The sequence below is a fragment of the Gouania willdenowi genome, chromosome 8, assembly GCF_900634775.1.
Source record: "Gouania willdenowi chromosome 8, fGouWil2.1, whole genome shotgun sequence".
In the NCBI taxonomy this organism is placed as follows: Eukaryota; Metazoa; Chordata; class Actinopteri; order Blenniiformes; family Gobiesocidae; genus Gouania; species Gouania willdenowi.
In genome coordinates this window covers 19,187,791-19,202,609 of record NC_041051.1, presented here as the reverse complement: position 1 = coordinate 19,202,609, position 14,819 = coordinate 19,187,791, and the positions used below count along the sequence as shown (strand labels likewise).

The 14,819-nt window shown below is 39.0% G+C and overlaps 1 protein-coding gene across 2 annotated transcripts in view; it reads left to right on the top strand.

Annotated features, from left to right (window-relative positions):
• Positions 1–13,854, top strand: part of baiap3 (BAI1 associated protein 3) — a 42,145-nt gene extending 28,291 nt beyond the window's left edge. Inside the window, exons 17-34 of one of the 2 annotated variants that reach the window (XM_028455906.1) lie at positions 500–590; positions 1,838–1,894; positions 2,009–2,106; positions 2,203–2,254; positions 2,327–2,478; positions 2,564–2,687; positions 3,963–4,103; positions 4,273–4,368; positions 4,696–4,911; positions 6,286–6,354; positions 6,438–6,517; positions 7,828–7,936; positions 8,391–8,462; positions 8,559–8,642; positions 9,494–9,614; positions 9,702–9,825; positions 9,907–10,112; positions 10,294–13,854. In XM_028455906.1, coding sequence (XP_028311707.1) covers positions 500–590; positions 1,838–1,894; positions 2,009–2,106; positions 2,203–2,254; positions 2,327–2,478; positions 2,564–2,687; positions 3,963–4,103; positions 4,273–4,368; positions 4,696–4,911; positions 6,286–6,354; positions 6,438–6,517; positions 7,828–7,936; positions 8,391–8,462; positions 8,559–8,642; positions 9,494–9,614; positions 9,702–9,825; positions 9,907–10,112; positions 10,294–10,397 — 1,996 coding nt within the window. In that variant the 3' untranslated portion in view covers positions 10,398–13,854. Of the gene's footprint in view, positions 1–499; positions 591–1,837; positions 1,895–2,008; positions 2,107–2,202; positions 2,255–2,326; positions 2,479–2,563; positions 2,688–3,962; positions 4,104–4,272; positions 4,369–4,695; positions 4,912–6,285; positions 6,355–6,437; positions 6,518–7,827; positions 7,937–8,096; positions 8,290–8,390; positions 8,463–8,558; positions 8,643–9,493; positions 9,615–9,701; positions 9,826–9,906; positions 10,113–10,293 lie in introns of those variants that run through there. The other variant, XM_028455907.1, reaches the window with a different exon arrangement.
• The last annotated feature ends 965 nt before the right edge of the window (positions 13,855–14,819 follow it).

The following is a 14,819-nucleotide window of genomic DNA, read 5'->3' as shown; positions in this document are numbered from 1 at the left end:
AACAATAATTGAATAACAATTTAAGATCTTTTGTCTAGGAATCAATCTAACACAATATTATTTTAATCTTCTTGATTTTCACCATCAATGCCTATGCTTTCATTCCACTGAAGAAACCACTCACCAAAGTCCTCTTCTTGTCAGTCCAGACAAAGCCTCCGTTATAATTTCCTTACCTTGAAATTCTAAGTGTAACGCTGCATACATTTCTGACAGAAAGGAGTTATACCTTAGCCTTTCTGGGAGTGGAAACTAGCAATCAATAAAATAACAAATATATAACAAATATTTGTTAATGGTAAAACACTGGGTGTGAACAACTTTGTTTCCCGGTTTTTACATTATTTTAATTTGTTAAACTTGAATCTGAGGGAATCTATTTTTCCGAAGTTCACTTTCCGTTATTATTATCGTACACGACCATGCAAGTAATAATTATTCTGAGAGTTGACGGAATTAATCTGTTTTAATTTGATGATTTTCCTTTTATGTATGCCAGGGGAGTTGGCTACATGCAAAACATGAGAGCCTTTAAAACTGTGTGTCCTCTTCGAAATGAGCTCCATTTGGACATCACGACTGCAGTCAAGGTAAACAATAGACACACTTTAAAGTACATTTCAATAGTTTTCAGTGACTGTGTGATTAAAGATAATCAAGTTTGCTCTGTAAGAAAGAAAACATTTTCCCCCAAATTGTATTTTACTGCTCCAAAAGATTAGCACCAGTGCATTCAGCAAAGCAATGCCGTAAATTCTAGATTATTTGTGTGGTGCAGGATTTTTCTCAAAGTACAGTGTGTTGTTGTTGACTACAAAAGGTTGAGACACTGGTCTGTTACAGTGCTGTAACATTTATTATTAATTTATATGTATGCATTACATTTTATGTTCATATGAATTTATATTTATCCATGATACAAAACTTAACTAGTCTATGTTAAAATTCTGTGTGGAATGATGAAGTGTATAACTGTTGATGTGATTTTTTTACACAAACCCTACAAGGATGAAGAAAAAGAAAGTCAATGAGAAATTTATGATAAACCTTGTAAACACATGAAACTTTAAATGGTACCTAGAGTGAATTTTCATGCTACCATTTACACGTTAAAGGCTTGGACGAAATTTCTATGCCCATTAATAACGATACAGTAGGTCCAAATGTATGGACATCACTATTTTTAAAAAAACTTAGCGATGAAATGTGTAAACCACAACCAATTCGGATGAAACTTGGTGATGTAATTGAGGAACCAACGCGACATAACTCAGTCAAATTTAATAAATACGGATCAATTACAAACCAAGATATGACGTTTTGAAATTTAGAAGATGACAAGAGATAGGGATTTTTCAATTTTCGAAACTGATCCAAAATCACTGTATTGATCCGGATCTCCTCCAAAATGTTATGGAAGCTTCCATGGCCTATAAGGTTAAATGTTAAATGTTCAATCTGTTCAGTACTTTTGACCTAATCCTGTTACCAGACAAGCAAACAAATAAAAAACTCCTGTGAAAATAAGACCTCCTTGGTGGAGGCAACTAGAGGTTTAGTTGGGTAATTATTTTGATAAGAGACAATGGCCGCCAAAATTCACCGAGTCAAGACAGGTGTTTTGACAAAATCTGTGATCCGACGAAATGGTGGCTTTGAAGCATCAACCATGCACTGCTTAAGGGGGAGTAAAGGCCCCTTAGGAGTGAAGATGTACCTCAGCCACTGATACCCTTTAATCTTACTAACACTCTGCTTATGTGACAAAATGATGAATGTATACAACAGTGATTTTTTTAATGGGGAGTCTTCAGTCTTTCTTTATGTTGATGAACAGAAAGGAACAGCCGAGTGGTATGAGAGCCTTGTTGTGCGATACAAACCAGAAGATGGGGTAAGTTCTTGCTTGAAGAAATCAAAGCTCATGTTTGTTCCAACTGAAGGGATTTTGACCTCTGATATCCAAGATGTTGTTTTGTGTGTTCATTTGGGTGTTTGGGTGATGTAGTCTCTTGAAGATCAGCTAAAGAAGCTGGTTCAGGTGATTGACGCTGTTTGCGCAGACTTACATAGAGCACAGAACATCTACAACGCACTGTTCAACAGGTGATTATCAGCTTCTGCAGGTCATTATCAAAGTTGTACAACTGGGGCATCTGTTTTCCTTCATTATTTATCATTTTATCTCGTCTAATCCCACAGTGCTGTCAAAGTAGATTACTTCAGCATCTCATTAAGGCAACTGGAAAAACTGGTAAAGATAAAACTTGTGGATTTTGATGGTTCTTTCTTTGACTCTCTTACTTAAGTGGGTTTGATCTGACAGGTAGCCGATGATGTGAATGTAGCAATGGAGCGAGTGAGTGGGACGTTGGAGCAGGAGAGTTTTAGACTCACTCAGACAATGGGCGAGACCATCTTTGAGCTTTTCATGTCTTTGAAAATCCTTAAAGGCTTTCGGGACGTCCTTCCTCTTAAGTTGGTTCTCATTTTGATCCTAGTGACTGTTTACATTTTTGCAAAAAGGAAAAAAAACAACAACCCGTACTTTTTGTGTTTTCAGGGACACCAAAATGTTGGCATTGACAGGTTATCATAACTGGTTTAAGTCCTCAATTCACAAGTGGCTACAGATTGTTCACGACAGGTCCTGTGACAGGATCCTTCAAGCAGTGGAAACAGACAAGGTGAGCTGCAGAGAAAAAACTTCAATAACCCTCTAAGTTGGTTGCTAAATGCTAAATATCCAATACAAAGTCAATACAACAATATTTTATTTAGACTATATTAGCCATAGACTCCATAATACTAGAGGGCTACTACCACACTTCTGGAATTCACTGTTTTAGAGTCTAAGGCCTGGTCCACACGTAGTAGGGTCTTTTTACAAGCGTATATCCACCATCCTCCATTTAAAAAAAATTGTGCTATCCACAATGAATGGACATCACTCTCTGTTGTTGGCAGCTTCATGTATTGGGGTCCCAAGTGCACCGTTATTGCTTTGCACACCTGCCTAACAAAGTTTGAGACCCGGTCCATGTAGGAGGCCTGTCTGGTGTGAGCCCTGCCCGTCCATACAGCGGGCCACAGGAGAGGGTAGATGTCGCAGATGGCACGCGGCCGCCCAGGACTGGCATGCAGTGGGGGTCGCCCCCCTTGACTGGTGAGGGGTGTGGCTGGTGCCACGCTGTGCCTGGGGAGTGGGGGGTGTCGCCGTGCTACTAGGGGGCCAGTATGGTTTGAGAGGTGCTGTGGGGTGAGTTTCCGGCTGTGCTGCTCGGTGCATCCCGGGGTTTGCAGTGCCTGCCCTGCCGCAACAGGGAACGACCGCACAGCAGAGAAACCAGGACCAGCACAGGCCCGCACGATACAACATCGTCCACAGGTCCCAGCCCCCCGACAAGAGAGGACGCCCAAGCACGGCCATCCCACCAGCCACAGACCAACAAGCAGGCGTACCCAAGCACCCCCAACCGGGCACTAGTACCCCACACCAATGCCGCCAGCACAGTCCCCATGATGTTTGGGAACATAAAACTGTGGTTATCAGTGTCCACACTCAAATCAAATCTTCACTTTGGTTGGAGTTTTCCAAAAGCCCCATTTTTAATGACTTTATCTTGCATTTCCGCGTGGAATACAGGCCAAACCGTAGAGAAATATGTTTATTTCAGCAGCTACCCGGCTACGTGTGGACGGTGTCTAAAGCTTCTTTTCCAATCAGGGACATCTTTTAAAATCTTTAAACTAATTATTCTGTTTTTAAAAACCTTCCATTATGTTTGAATATATATTTTATCCTTGTTCCCCCCCTTTTTAAAAAATCTACTTTATTCTTTATTCTTGTAATAGACACTCTCCGATATATATCAGTTTTTAACAGTTGTTATTTTTTGAGTCGATTGCTTTCCACAACATTGTACATGTTTGTAAAATACTTTTATTTGTTCTGTGAGCAGCTCAATGCTCTGCAGTCAGCCAAACACAGCTCCTCAGCCGTTGAAGTCACAGCTTGTTTTAGTCAGGTGCGCGAGATTTGGCTCCAGCTGGCCTGGCCAGACTCTGCGGGGGCCTTCATCTTTGTCACCCGTTTGACTGATGTGAGTGCCACTTTCCACACTCACCTACACACATACATCCAACACACCACAACACCACTCGATTTGAGCACACACACACACACTCACACAGCATGATCTATGACATGTTTTACCAGCCTGAGTGATGAATGAAGGATAGTATTCACAAAGTCGGTTTCACCCATTGCAGAATTTCTGCAGCGAGGCTGTATGTTACTCTGAGATGATCACACGCAAGATTGAGAGGAACCAGCAGGGCCAAGACCACAAGAGCTTTACCGTGCAGGTAATGCCTGTAGCAGAACAGAGGGATGTCAGCCAACAAACTGTCTTCAAACCTTTAGGCCTACCCCATTGATTCTCAAACTAAGAACACTGCCTTTTCCAATGGCCTTCCTCATGGGAACTGATCTTTTTGTATACTTTGTATAATCTTTGTTACAGGCACGTTAATGTGTTGTAACTGCAGACCCCCACCCTTAATACACATACAAATAGTTGCTGCTTCTTATAGTCATCAATCTTTCATACTCACGTTTCACCTCTCCAGTCTACTTCACTTAATCTCAATCTCCTCCACCTTCTGTCATATTCCATTCCCCTGGTCTGTTAGCTCTGCATTGCCCTGAACAACATGGAGCATGTGCGCATCTTCCTGGGTCACCTGCCCCGTGACCTGGACTGGCAAGGTGTGGAGCAGGCCATGGAGGAGTCATGTGGGCTTGAAGGGAAGGAGCAGGTTTACAAAGCTCTGAATGGACAGCTCTTCAACGTGGATCTGGACCTACAGAGAGAAGTCAAACGTCTCATCACACACCTCACAGACAAGGTGAGCACATGGACCTTTGTCACCATCATCAAAACCTGATTTTAGAGTTCCTCTATTGATTTTATGGCCTATAATTGGTAATTTGGTCAATCTCAAAATCAAGATTACCAAGGCTATCCTTAAAAATGATTGCCTAAAATCCCGGATCTGACTAAAATATGACATTTTTTTTGGCATCATTTGGTCAAAAATCTATAATCATCAGGAGCGTGATGCTGGATGTCAGCCAATCAGAGATCTACAAACACATGTGCTCCATGAGCTGTTTTGGGCGTTACTATTGGCTGCTCGAGTGAAGTCAGGCGCATTCACGTACCATCGGTAGTAAAAGTGAAATGACGGACGTTCCAGCAGAAGTCCCCATAACAGCGTTAGACACAACAGTTATACGGCAAATCAAGTGGAAACAGGCAGACCGAGGTGGAGAAGCAACAGTTTAAAGGCACAAACATACTCAGGAGGAACGGATCGCTTTGTGTCCTGACAGATCTCTGTGACTGCGCAGGGTCTGCCGCACATTGGTGTCAGAGAGAGAGTGAGAACAGACGCAATAAAATACGTGTAACCCAAGAGAAGCTTTTTTAAAGGTCCTATATCATGCAAATCAATTTTTTTCATCTTTTAACCTTGTTGCAATGTTAATTCCTTATCAAAAACACCCCCAAAGTATTATTGGGCTTCCTTCCTGTATCTCTGAGAAATCCTCAATAATCCTGCTCTCTGAGCTGCTTCTCTGCCCTCCTCTGAAAAATGAGCAGTTCAAATGCTAGTGGTGTCTCTAAAATGATGAAGGTGTCTTGCCCAAGGACACAATGACAGAATGATACGTTTATTCATGTCAGAGTCTCTAAAACACCAAAAAAATCTCCAGTAACTGAAAATAAAGTCCCTGCATTTGTCACTAGTCTCTATTGAGGAAAAAAGTCACGAAGAACGTTCACAAAGACACTGGTAAAGGCTCAAACATACTCGGGTGGACCTCGCGCACAACGGACTGTCTGCTCTCCTTAGAGCTTACATACTAGTAGTTTCCATTAAAATCCTACACCCATCCATTTGTCTAAGCTGACTCTGTGAATACAATTAGATTAGAGGGAACCAAGTTATGTAGAATCTATTTTTAACTATTAGTGTCATTATTAAATTATCACTACTCTAAGGAAAGCATCCAACCACACCCCATTTTTGACTGCCAACATGGACTCAATGTGAGATTTATGAAGGCTAATCATTTATTTCCCCCAAACTGCCTTTAGCCTTGTTTAAAATGACCAAAATGTCAGTAACGGTGTATTTTCTTATCTATTAATTTATACACAAGCCTAATTAGATTGGTTTTCTAGTGTTTCTAAGTCTATCAATCCTTTTGTTCAGATGATGCCCGAGCTGCGGAGGTACATCCAGCACATCAGTCTGTCCCCTGACTCCATTAACAATGAGGACGTAAGTATGACCTTTCTTTTACTCTTTCATTCCTGTGTAGTTGATGTTTCAAACCCAGACTGTAATGTGTGACCTTCCACCAGGCTGTGTGTCCTCTCATGAAGTACTTACAGGACACAATGGCCATCCTCACTGAAAGGCTTGTAAAGGAAAATCTGGCCAGGTAATTATTCTCCACCTTTGTCTTGATAAATGGCACCAACTAATATACATGCATTAGCATTTAAAATGTGTTACAGGTACTATTAGGCATAGCAACAGCTGTTTCTGTAAATGGAGATAAAAAAACGAATCAAATTGGGAGCACTTAATTACTAAGCACTTGATTGTGAACACTATACATACTAAAATCACCATCTATAACTGTAAAACGATGCAAAGACCAGCAATGAAGCTTGTTTCTTATAATTTGAAAGCAAATAATAAGACGATTTTTAAAATTTTACTTAAACCCCAGTAATTTATTTACATGTGGTCCACTACCTATTAATTAATGTTCTTAAAGGCTAAATGTAATCAAATTAGTGTGTGTGCGAGGAATGCTGCTACAGCTAACATGGTTAGCTTCACAATGTGCTGTGGGAAATTAAGCCACACCTTTTTTTTTTTTAGCAGTTGTGAATGTGAGCTCTAATTGGAGATGTAGAGTTGCTTAACAAACTTTAACCCCCAGCATGCTGCCGCGTTATCCGGATATTGCCTGGAATACTGTATCTATCAACCTTATAAAGCAGAGCTCGTTATTCTATGTTGAGTTGATGAAATGCGTATAATTATGGAAAGTGTAAATTTGATATTAGTGATATTAACTATTGTAATGCTCTACCAGTACTCAGATTTGGAGTACATCTACTAAATTTTGGTTTACTAATCTGCGAGTACACTTTAGTAGTGGAGTAAAAAGTGTCACATGTACGCCTATGAGTAAGCATTATATGTTAATGAGTGGCGGGTGAAAAGCAAATTCAGGCTTGCCATTGGATTTCAAAAATAACACAACCAATCAGGTTGCTAGATTTGGTTATACCCCTTCTACTTAATTTGCATTAGGTTGTATTAGTACTACTAGTGAGATTGTAAGTATACTAGTGGTACTAGTAAAGCAAATTTTGTTGTAAAAGGTTTTAGTGCATTAGTCTGTAAAAAAGAATAAATGAAGACAAACTGTTTAATTATTTCTTGTCCCCCTCAAAGGCCCTAACTTTAATTTTAGATCTTGTAACATAAAAACTACTACTACTACTTACAAAAGTAAAGTAACTTTTACAACTTTGATAGGTTTTATTAATTTTTTTTTAATACTATTTTTTTCATATTCCTCAGCATTGGATTGTAGGTTAAATCTCAACTAAAACAGGATATTATGTGGTCTTAATGTTTACAGTGTTCAATGTGAACATGTGTGAAGACTCTGGATTGTAGTTATAGATCTGGTGAACACAGCCTCTCTATGTGTTCTGCCTGGTTCTGCAGAGTTCTGCAGAGCATGTGGGAGCTGCTGCTGCGGATGATCCTGGATGCGGTCTCAGAAAACCGGGGTGTTCAGGTGGAGTTCTACAACCGCTTCCAGTACACTGTGGAGGTCAGTGATTGTTGCTTCACAAATTCCTTAAATACAGACTGCTTTGTCTCTACACCAGAGAAAACCATCAGCCAACAGATGAAGACATGTGTCTCCTGTGTGAATATTATCTTCACCTCGATTATTTCATTAACCGTGCGCCATTGTTTGCATATATCAGTTATTCATGAAGTCACTAGGTCGGAGTTCGGAGCCAAAGCGAAAGCCTTTATGAATAACAATGTGGGAACGGTTATGTACGCTGATGCCAATTTAACAAGCTGGCACCGGACGTAACACATTAGCATGAGAAGTCATGGCACGGCACATGAGAGCGATGACTTTGGAGATTGACAGACAGATGATATTCTTGCCTACGGGAGGTTTTACATTTTACATTACTTTACTTTTAAATGCCTTATTGTGGACCTTGTAAGTGAGGTTTTTTTTTTTTTGCCTTGTTCGAACCCATCAGACGCTGGTGCAGTTTTTTTATGCTGAAGGAGAAGGTCTCACCCTAGAAGACATGAAGAGCGGAGAATACAAGGTAGAAAATAGTGTTTTTTTTCTCTTGGTGAGTGTGTAGGGTGAGACCGTTGTCCCATTTCATTTATCTCTGTCCATTTCATGGCTGTCTCTGCAGGCTTTGGACGAGGAGCTCAAGCTGAATAAATGTTCCTCTTTTGAGTTGATTGAGCAGTACTATCTGGAGAAGATTTCCCTCCAGGTGCGTTTCAACTGGTCTAACAGACAATCTAATTTTAGCCCCATTAAGTGGATTGAAAATATTGATTAGGCACTCCATTTTCATTAGAAAATTTCACTCTGGTACACTTGGAAAACATGTCTGTAAGAGCAGGTGGGATGATGTGTTGAGTTTTGTGTTAAAATGTCCTCTTTGGAGCTGATGAATTAAAAATAATTGTCAGAGTTTCTCAACTTGGGAGAAACAACCAATTGATCACAGACCTGTTTTTGCTTTCAAAGAGAAAATATCAATTCTGCGATATATTGTGATATTTCACTGCGTGATTATCATATTGATCCAAAAGATTTGGAAGTTGATTGCACTTCATTGTCATAAAACATACTGGGAACTTTGATAGAATCATGTGGTTACTTATTTTTTTAAAGAATTTAAGAACCTAACAGAACCAGAATCTGTTGTAGAGGCATGAGTTAAACTTTTTTTGAAAAATATAATTTGACAGTTTGATAAATCATACCACTTGTTTTGATATTGCTACTTGAAAAATTGTATTTCTTACCATTTTGTACTTGTAAAGGTGAAATCTGTAATTATTGATAGTGCGATGTATATTGTATTGTTTGGTATTGGGATATGTCTTGATTTATCATATTGTGACGTGAATCGTATCATCAGATTCAAGGCAATGCACACCCCTATTAATTAGTAATTCCTACTAATAAGGTTCACAGAGGGAAAAAAAGTACGTAATGTTTGTAAAAAAGAAAAAAAAAAAAAAAAACTTTGGATTGTTCTGTTGTGCTGCACATGATATTTTTTACATGATATTGGTTGTCGCTTCCACTGACATTAAAAACTTGATGTTACAGAAAACACTGAAACATACACGCTTTGGTCGGATCAGTGTAAAATGTTATTACGATGCTCCCGAGCAGAGGCTGACGGTGGAGATTCTTCATGCTGCAGATATTATTGCACTGGATGCCAATGGTAACTGTGTCCAAAACTCTTGACAAAGCCTGTTTTTAGTTAGTTTTTTTAGGCTGAATTATTTTAGATTGCTTTTATTTTCTTCAGGTCTCAGTGACCCATTTGTCATTGTGGAGCTTTGTCCCCACCACCTCTTCCCTCTGGCCAAGAGTCAACGCACTCAAGTGAAACTAAAAACGCTGCACCCGGTGTTTGATGAGCTCTTTTACTTGTGAGGCCAGTTTCCATCACATCCTTGCCGTATTTGTGGGTGCAAACACAATTAAAGCTGTTTGTGTTGGTTTCCTTTCAGTCACGTCAGTCCTGAGCAGTACAGACACAGATACGCCTGTTTGACCTTCACAGTGATGGACTACGACTGGCTGTCCACCAACGACTTTGCCGGCGAAGCCGTCGCCCCTCTTAGTGACTTTTGCTGGCCAGGAAGGCCGAACGCGTCACCTGCTGGAAAGAGCGTCCAGCCAGTCATTCTGCACCTGTCTCGCAGCAAACCCAGCGGTAGTGCACACACCTCCAGGCCTTATGAAGCTTTTTGTTCTTTAATACAGGCTTATTATCCTAGACTCAAGAGTGCTGGTCTGGGTTTCCAATTACTTTTTACGAGATGAAAAGCTTCTCAATACCAAGAGATTTGTGTCAGCTGCTGAAACTCGTGTCATCTGTTTGCTCTGTCCACCAGAAAAGCCAATCATGAGGATGCTCGACGCTCGCATCGGAGACAGGGAGGCTCAGGAGTTTGTCCGCAGGCTGAAGGAGATTGAGAAGTCAATGGAGGAAGAGTAAACGCTGTCGACCTGTCTTGGTGTTTCTGGACCACGTCTTGCTACACGTGCTTTTGTACTGGTACAATGTTTACAATATCTGTCTCTTTTGGATGTATTATTTGTTTAATTATGCCAAAAAGAAAAAGAAAAAGGAGACAGACAAACATGTTGTCACTGTGCAACCCTCGTACTGTCTCAGTTCAACTATATTTTAGATGGTAGATGACTCTACTTGTTGCTATATTTTTTTGTAATGAAGTATTTGTTCTCTTTGTTGAATATCTTTAATATGATAGATTCAAGAACTATTTTGTGGTAGTAGCTCACATAACCAATAGAAAGTCTATACCTCAATAATGCTCATTTTTTCCAACGCTTTATTGGCATTGTTTACATCAGATGCATGAGCCCAGTGTTGCAAAGTCAGAATGAGAGGCAGCTTTAGCGGATCTGTCAATTTCCTGAGAGGAAACAACAGCAGGGAGTGGGCAAGCACCACAGCTCAGGTTTTATGCTTTTTGTTTTAACTCAGCTGATTGTGTTGTTTTTTTATATTTCCCTTTTTATTTATTCATCTAGGTATTTCTTTATTTTTGAAAGCCAGCATAATTTATTATATGAAGGGGTAGAACTGTTGGAAGAGTGACATGAGGGGATTTGTATTTTTTTATTAATAATTATTAAATCCACAGTTTTTCCAAGATGTTTTTTTTTTTTTTCTTTTTTCACTGATATTTTTTTTATTTTTTTACTTTAATTCCCATATCCTAAAATATTTGTTTACACTCCATCCTCATTTTTCAAAGCTTATTTGACTTTCACATGTTGTGCGGACCTGTTTATAGAGTTCAGATTATCATGAGACCTCATGTTGACTTTAAGATACTGGAGACATAATTTAATGTTGAGAAGAAAGAAAAAGCATGATGAACATGTGCTGTGGTGTAATTCTACTTCAGAAGAGAGCCCTCCCTCATCGCAGTGCGTTGGCATATATGGAAGAATCCATTGTGTGCTCTCATTAACTAAAAGTGGAATTTAAATGTTTCATTTGATTTTTACAAGTCAAACACATTGAATTCCAGTCACTGTCCTCTTGTACAGCTGATAAGCTACTAAGAAAGTTACAGAATAAAATCAACATCTGAAGGTTAATCAGAGAAGTGAGAAAATGAGAAGTTTCCTGAAAAAGACTTGACGATCATCAAAACTGACTTTATGAAGCACAACCGTCATTTTGAAAAGTTTATGGAATTTAATAAATTAGTTTCATTTCAATCCTGTATTTAAAGTCAAATCAGCTAATTACAAATATGACTACATAAACCATCACAGTTACTCACCTCACTGAAAGGAAACCAGTGCCCTTCATTTAAAAATACATCAAATGCCTAAAAAACAATACACTTTATTTTATCTGGAGTAGATCTTTGACATGAATATGAGCTTAAATAACATTTCCTTAAATGGAGTTTATATAAAGCTGGGACGCTGTTACAACCGTAATAGATTCACCTATTCTGGAAAGGCTTTTGTGAAGGTCTTTGTTGGTTTGGGTCAGGGGTGTCAAACTCATTTTAGTTCCGGAGGATGGAGGGAAAGCATTTTCAACTGATGGAAATGTAAATTATATCCAGTTTGTTAGGCATTGATAATATCTAAGCAATAAGTGACAGATATCAGTCCCTGCAGGATCTTAGTTTCACAAAACCTTAACTTAACAATTTTATGAGAAATTGCAAGATTTATTTCCACAATTTGTGATTAAAAGTGGCTGCAGTGACGATAAAAATGGAAAAATTGCGAGCCCCTGCAAATATTTTGGCATTTCATGTGACACATTAACAAGGGACACATTGGTTCTTCTAAAGGGATTGGCCCCCAAGCCTTGAGTTTGACACATTTGGTCTTGGTGCTCTACAGTCGGGTACCTGTGCATTTGAAAAGAGGAAGATTCAGTCTGATCTCACAAAGTGGGGGCATGCAACTGTCTAAACTCCAAACAGGGGCCAAGCTGAACACATAATGAGCCACCCACCACCATAATCCTCTCCATCCATTAGACATTTCCACTAGGTTGCCTGAATGAAGAAAAATGAGTCATTGCTCACATTTCCATTGCCAGCTTTACATGTATGTGCGCTACACACTAAATTGTAGCAATTTCCTGCACAAGTTTGGGGATTCCTGCACGCTGAACAACAAAATGACTTTATTGCACATGTGACAACCAACATTAAGAAATGTCTCAGTGGTCATTGAAGCAATGGAAAGAGAAATGAAATCAGAGGATAAACCGGTAGCTACTACTGGCAGCAGTGGGCAGGATCCTGCACCAGTGCTGACTCAGGGATCTGAACCCTGTCCAAATAATTATTCCATATATTACTTAATAATTGTGTCCTTGGAACGTGAGGAACATAGAACACAGTATTTGTTTTTGCAGATAGGAGTAAAGGTTTCCAGTGCATGTTTGAGGATGGTCCCAATACTTTTAACAGTAGCTTGTTTTAAATAAAGAGATAGAAAGATGAAGTGGTATTTAATGTTTACTAAGAGTATTTTGTGTCTAAAACAGTTGTTATGGGCCAAGAAGAATAAAGAAATCTAACGGGGGGGGAAAAAGAGCCCTTTTTCAGCAATCACATACAGAAAACAAAAGGCTGCTAAGATTGTTATATAGAGTGAAAAACATTGTAGCAAGCACTGAGAACTTTGCAACAAACTCTTCTTCACACCGACAGCGTCTTGATAGGTAGTATTTTTACAGTAGCTGCTATTGTTGTGCTTTGTTGTGTGAGTGAAACACCAAATCACCAAACTTTCATATCAATGCCTGGAAAGTGTGACATGTCACAGCGAGCAGCGGAACTCACGCTTCGCCACTCAACAGCACTCGTCTTTTTGTTTGTGTTTGGATCGCTCCATTTTTATTTTCTTGAAATCGAATTCAAGGCACCGTTTGTAGTATTTCGTAACGACAAAACTCTTGAAATGTTCCTTTGTGACGTTTCCTACAACTTTCCTAATGTTACCTGTGTGTATGGTAAAGTGAAGTAGGTTTTCTGTGTAATATTGATAACAGTGCTGTTGATTTTAAACCAGTTGTTAAGCTGTTTGTAACAAAAGACGAGCTATCTTGAGCACAGTGAGCGAAACAGAAGAAAAAAGCTACTGACCTACTGTGGAAGAAATCTTTCTTACATTGGATCCAGAAGAAACATTTAGATCAGTGTTGATTTTGATTTAGTCACAGGCTTTTGACAAAAACGCAACTTTGAATAAAAATGTAGTCACTATTTCAGTTAAGTTGACTAAAATATAAAGCATAAGAGTTTATGCAACGATGAACTTAATATGGGATGATATTAATGTTTGTACATACACACAGAAAGATTCCATGTGATCAATATGTAAGACCACATAATACAATCAGCTTTCCTATTGGATTATTTAGCAGTTTGTCCCGCCTTCCACACGACAAAAGTAGTTTGGATTGGAAAACTTCCAAAAAATAATCTTAGATCTGATTGAATTTCATCCTATGTGAACATTATAGTTCAATTTGTATCAATATTTTTTGATTTTGAACTTTTATTCACTTTTTTTTTTTTTATTTATTATTATTTATTTTATTAGTCATAGTCTTGTCATTATCTACATGTAAATTTTACATTAAACAACAAAATCAACACTGATTTAGAGGAAATGCAATGTTTACTCTTTATTAACAACCACTCGTCACAGCATGATGGATGTATTTGTGTTGGCCCTAAAGAGGCATTCTGGTCAGTATTTGTTGAGTTGCCAACCTATTTTATTGGTTTTTCTGATTCAAAAACACGTATAATGGTGTTCAAATGTCCAGTGGAATAAAAAGTATTTATTTCTGACTTCCGTTGAAAAATGAGAGGCAAAATACTACAGACTGTGATTACACAGAAACCCAAAGTAATGTAGCTTAATGTATGTCAGCGCCTGACATCATGGGTTTAAAATGTGACAGGGGTGTTGCTTGTTTAAGATCAGTCAGATTATTGGTGCGCCTGGTGGAAAAATATACACACAATACCTTCACTTAGTAATTGTAAAGGTTGCTTTATTTGTCATTGAATTGTAAGTGCCTGTGTTGGTGTTTGCTGGATTATACCTTTGGGAAATGTTCTCCATTCAATAAAGATTATATTCAAACGTCTTTGTGCTTTCCCTGCCATACATTGTTAATGTGCAGCAATGTCTGCAGGCCTGCCGTGACCTTCTATAGTCTTTTCCTGAGTGTCATCACCACCCCTGCTATCAATCTCCTGCTCCTTCTTCACAGCTTTCCCTGACCTTTAATGTTGTATTCCTGTTCCAGGCAGCAGATCCCGGAGATCAAAATCACCTTGTGAAACAAACAAACACACCCATACACAGGCAGTCACTTAGGGCTACAACATGG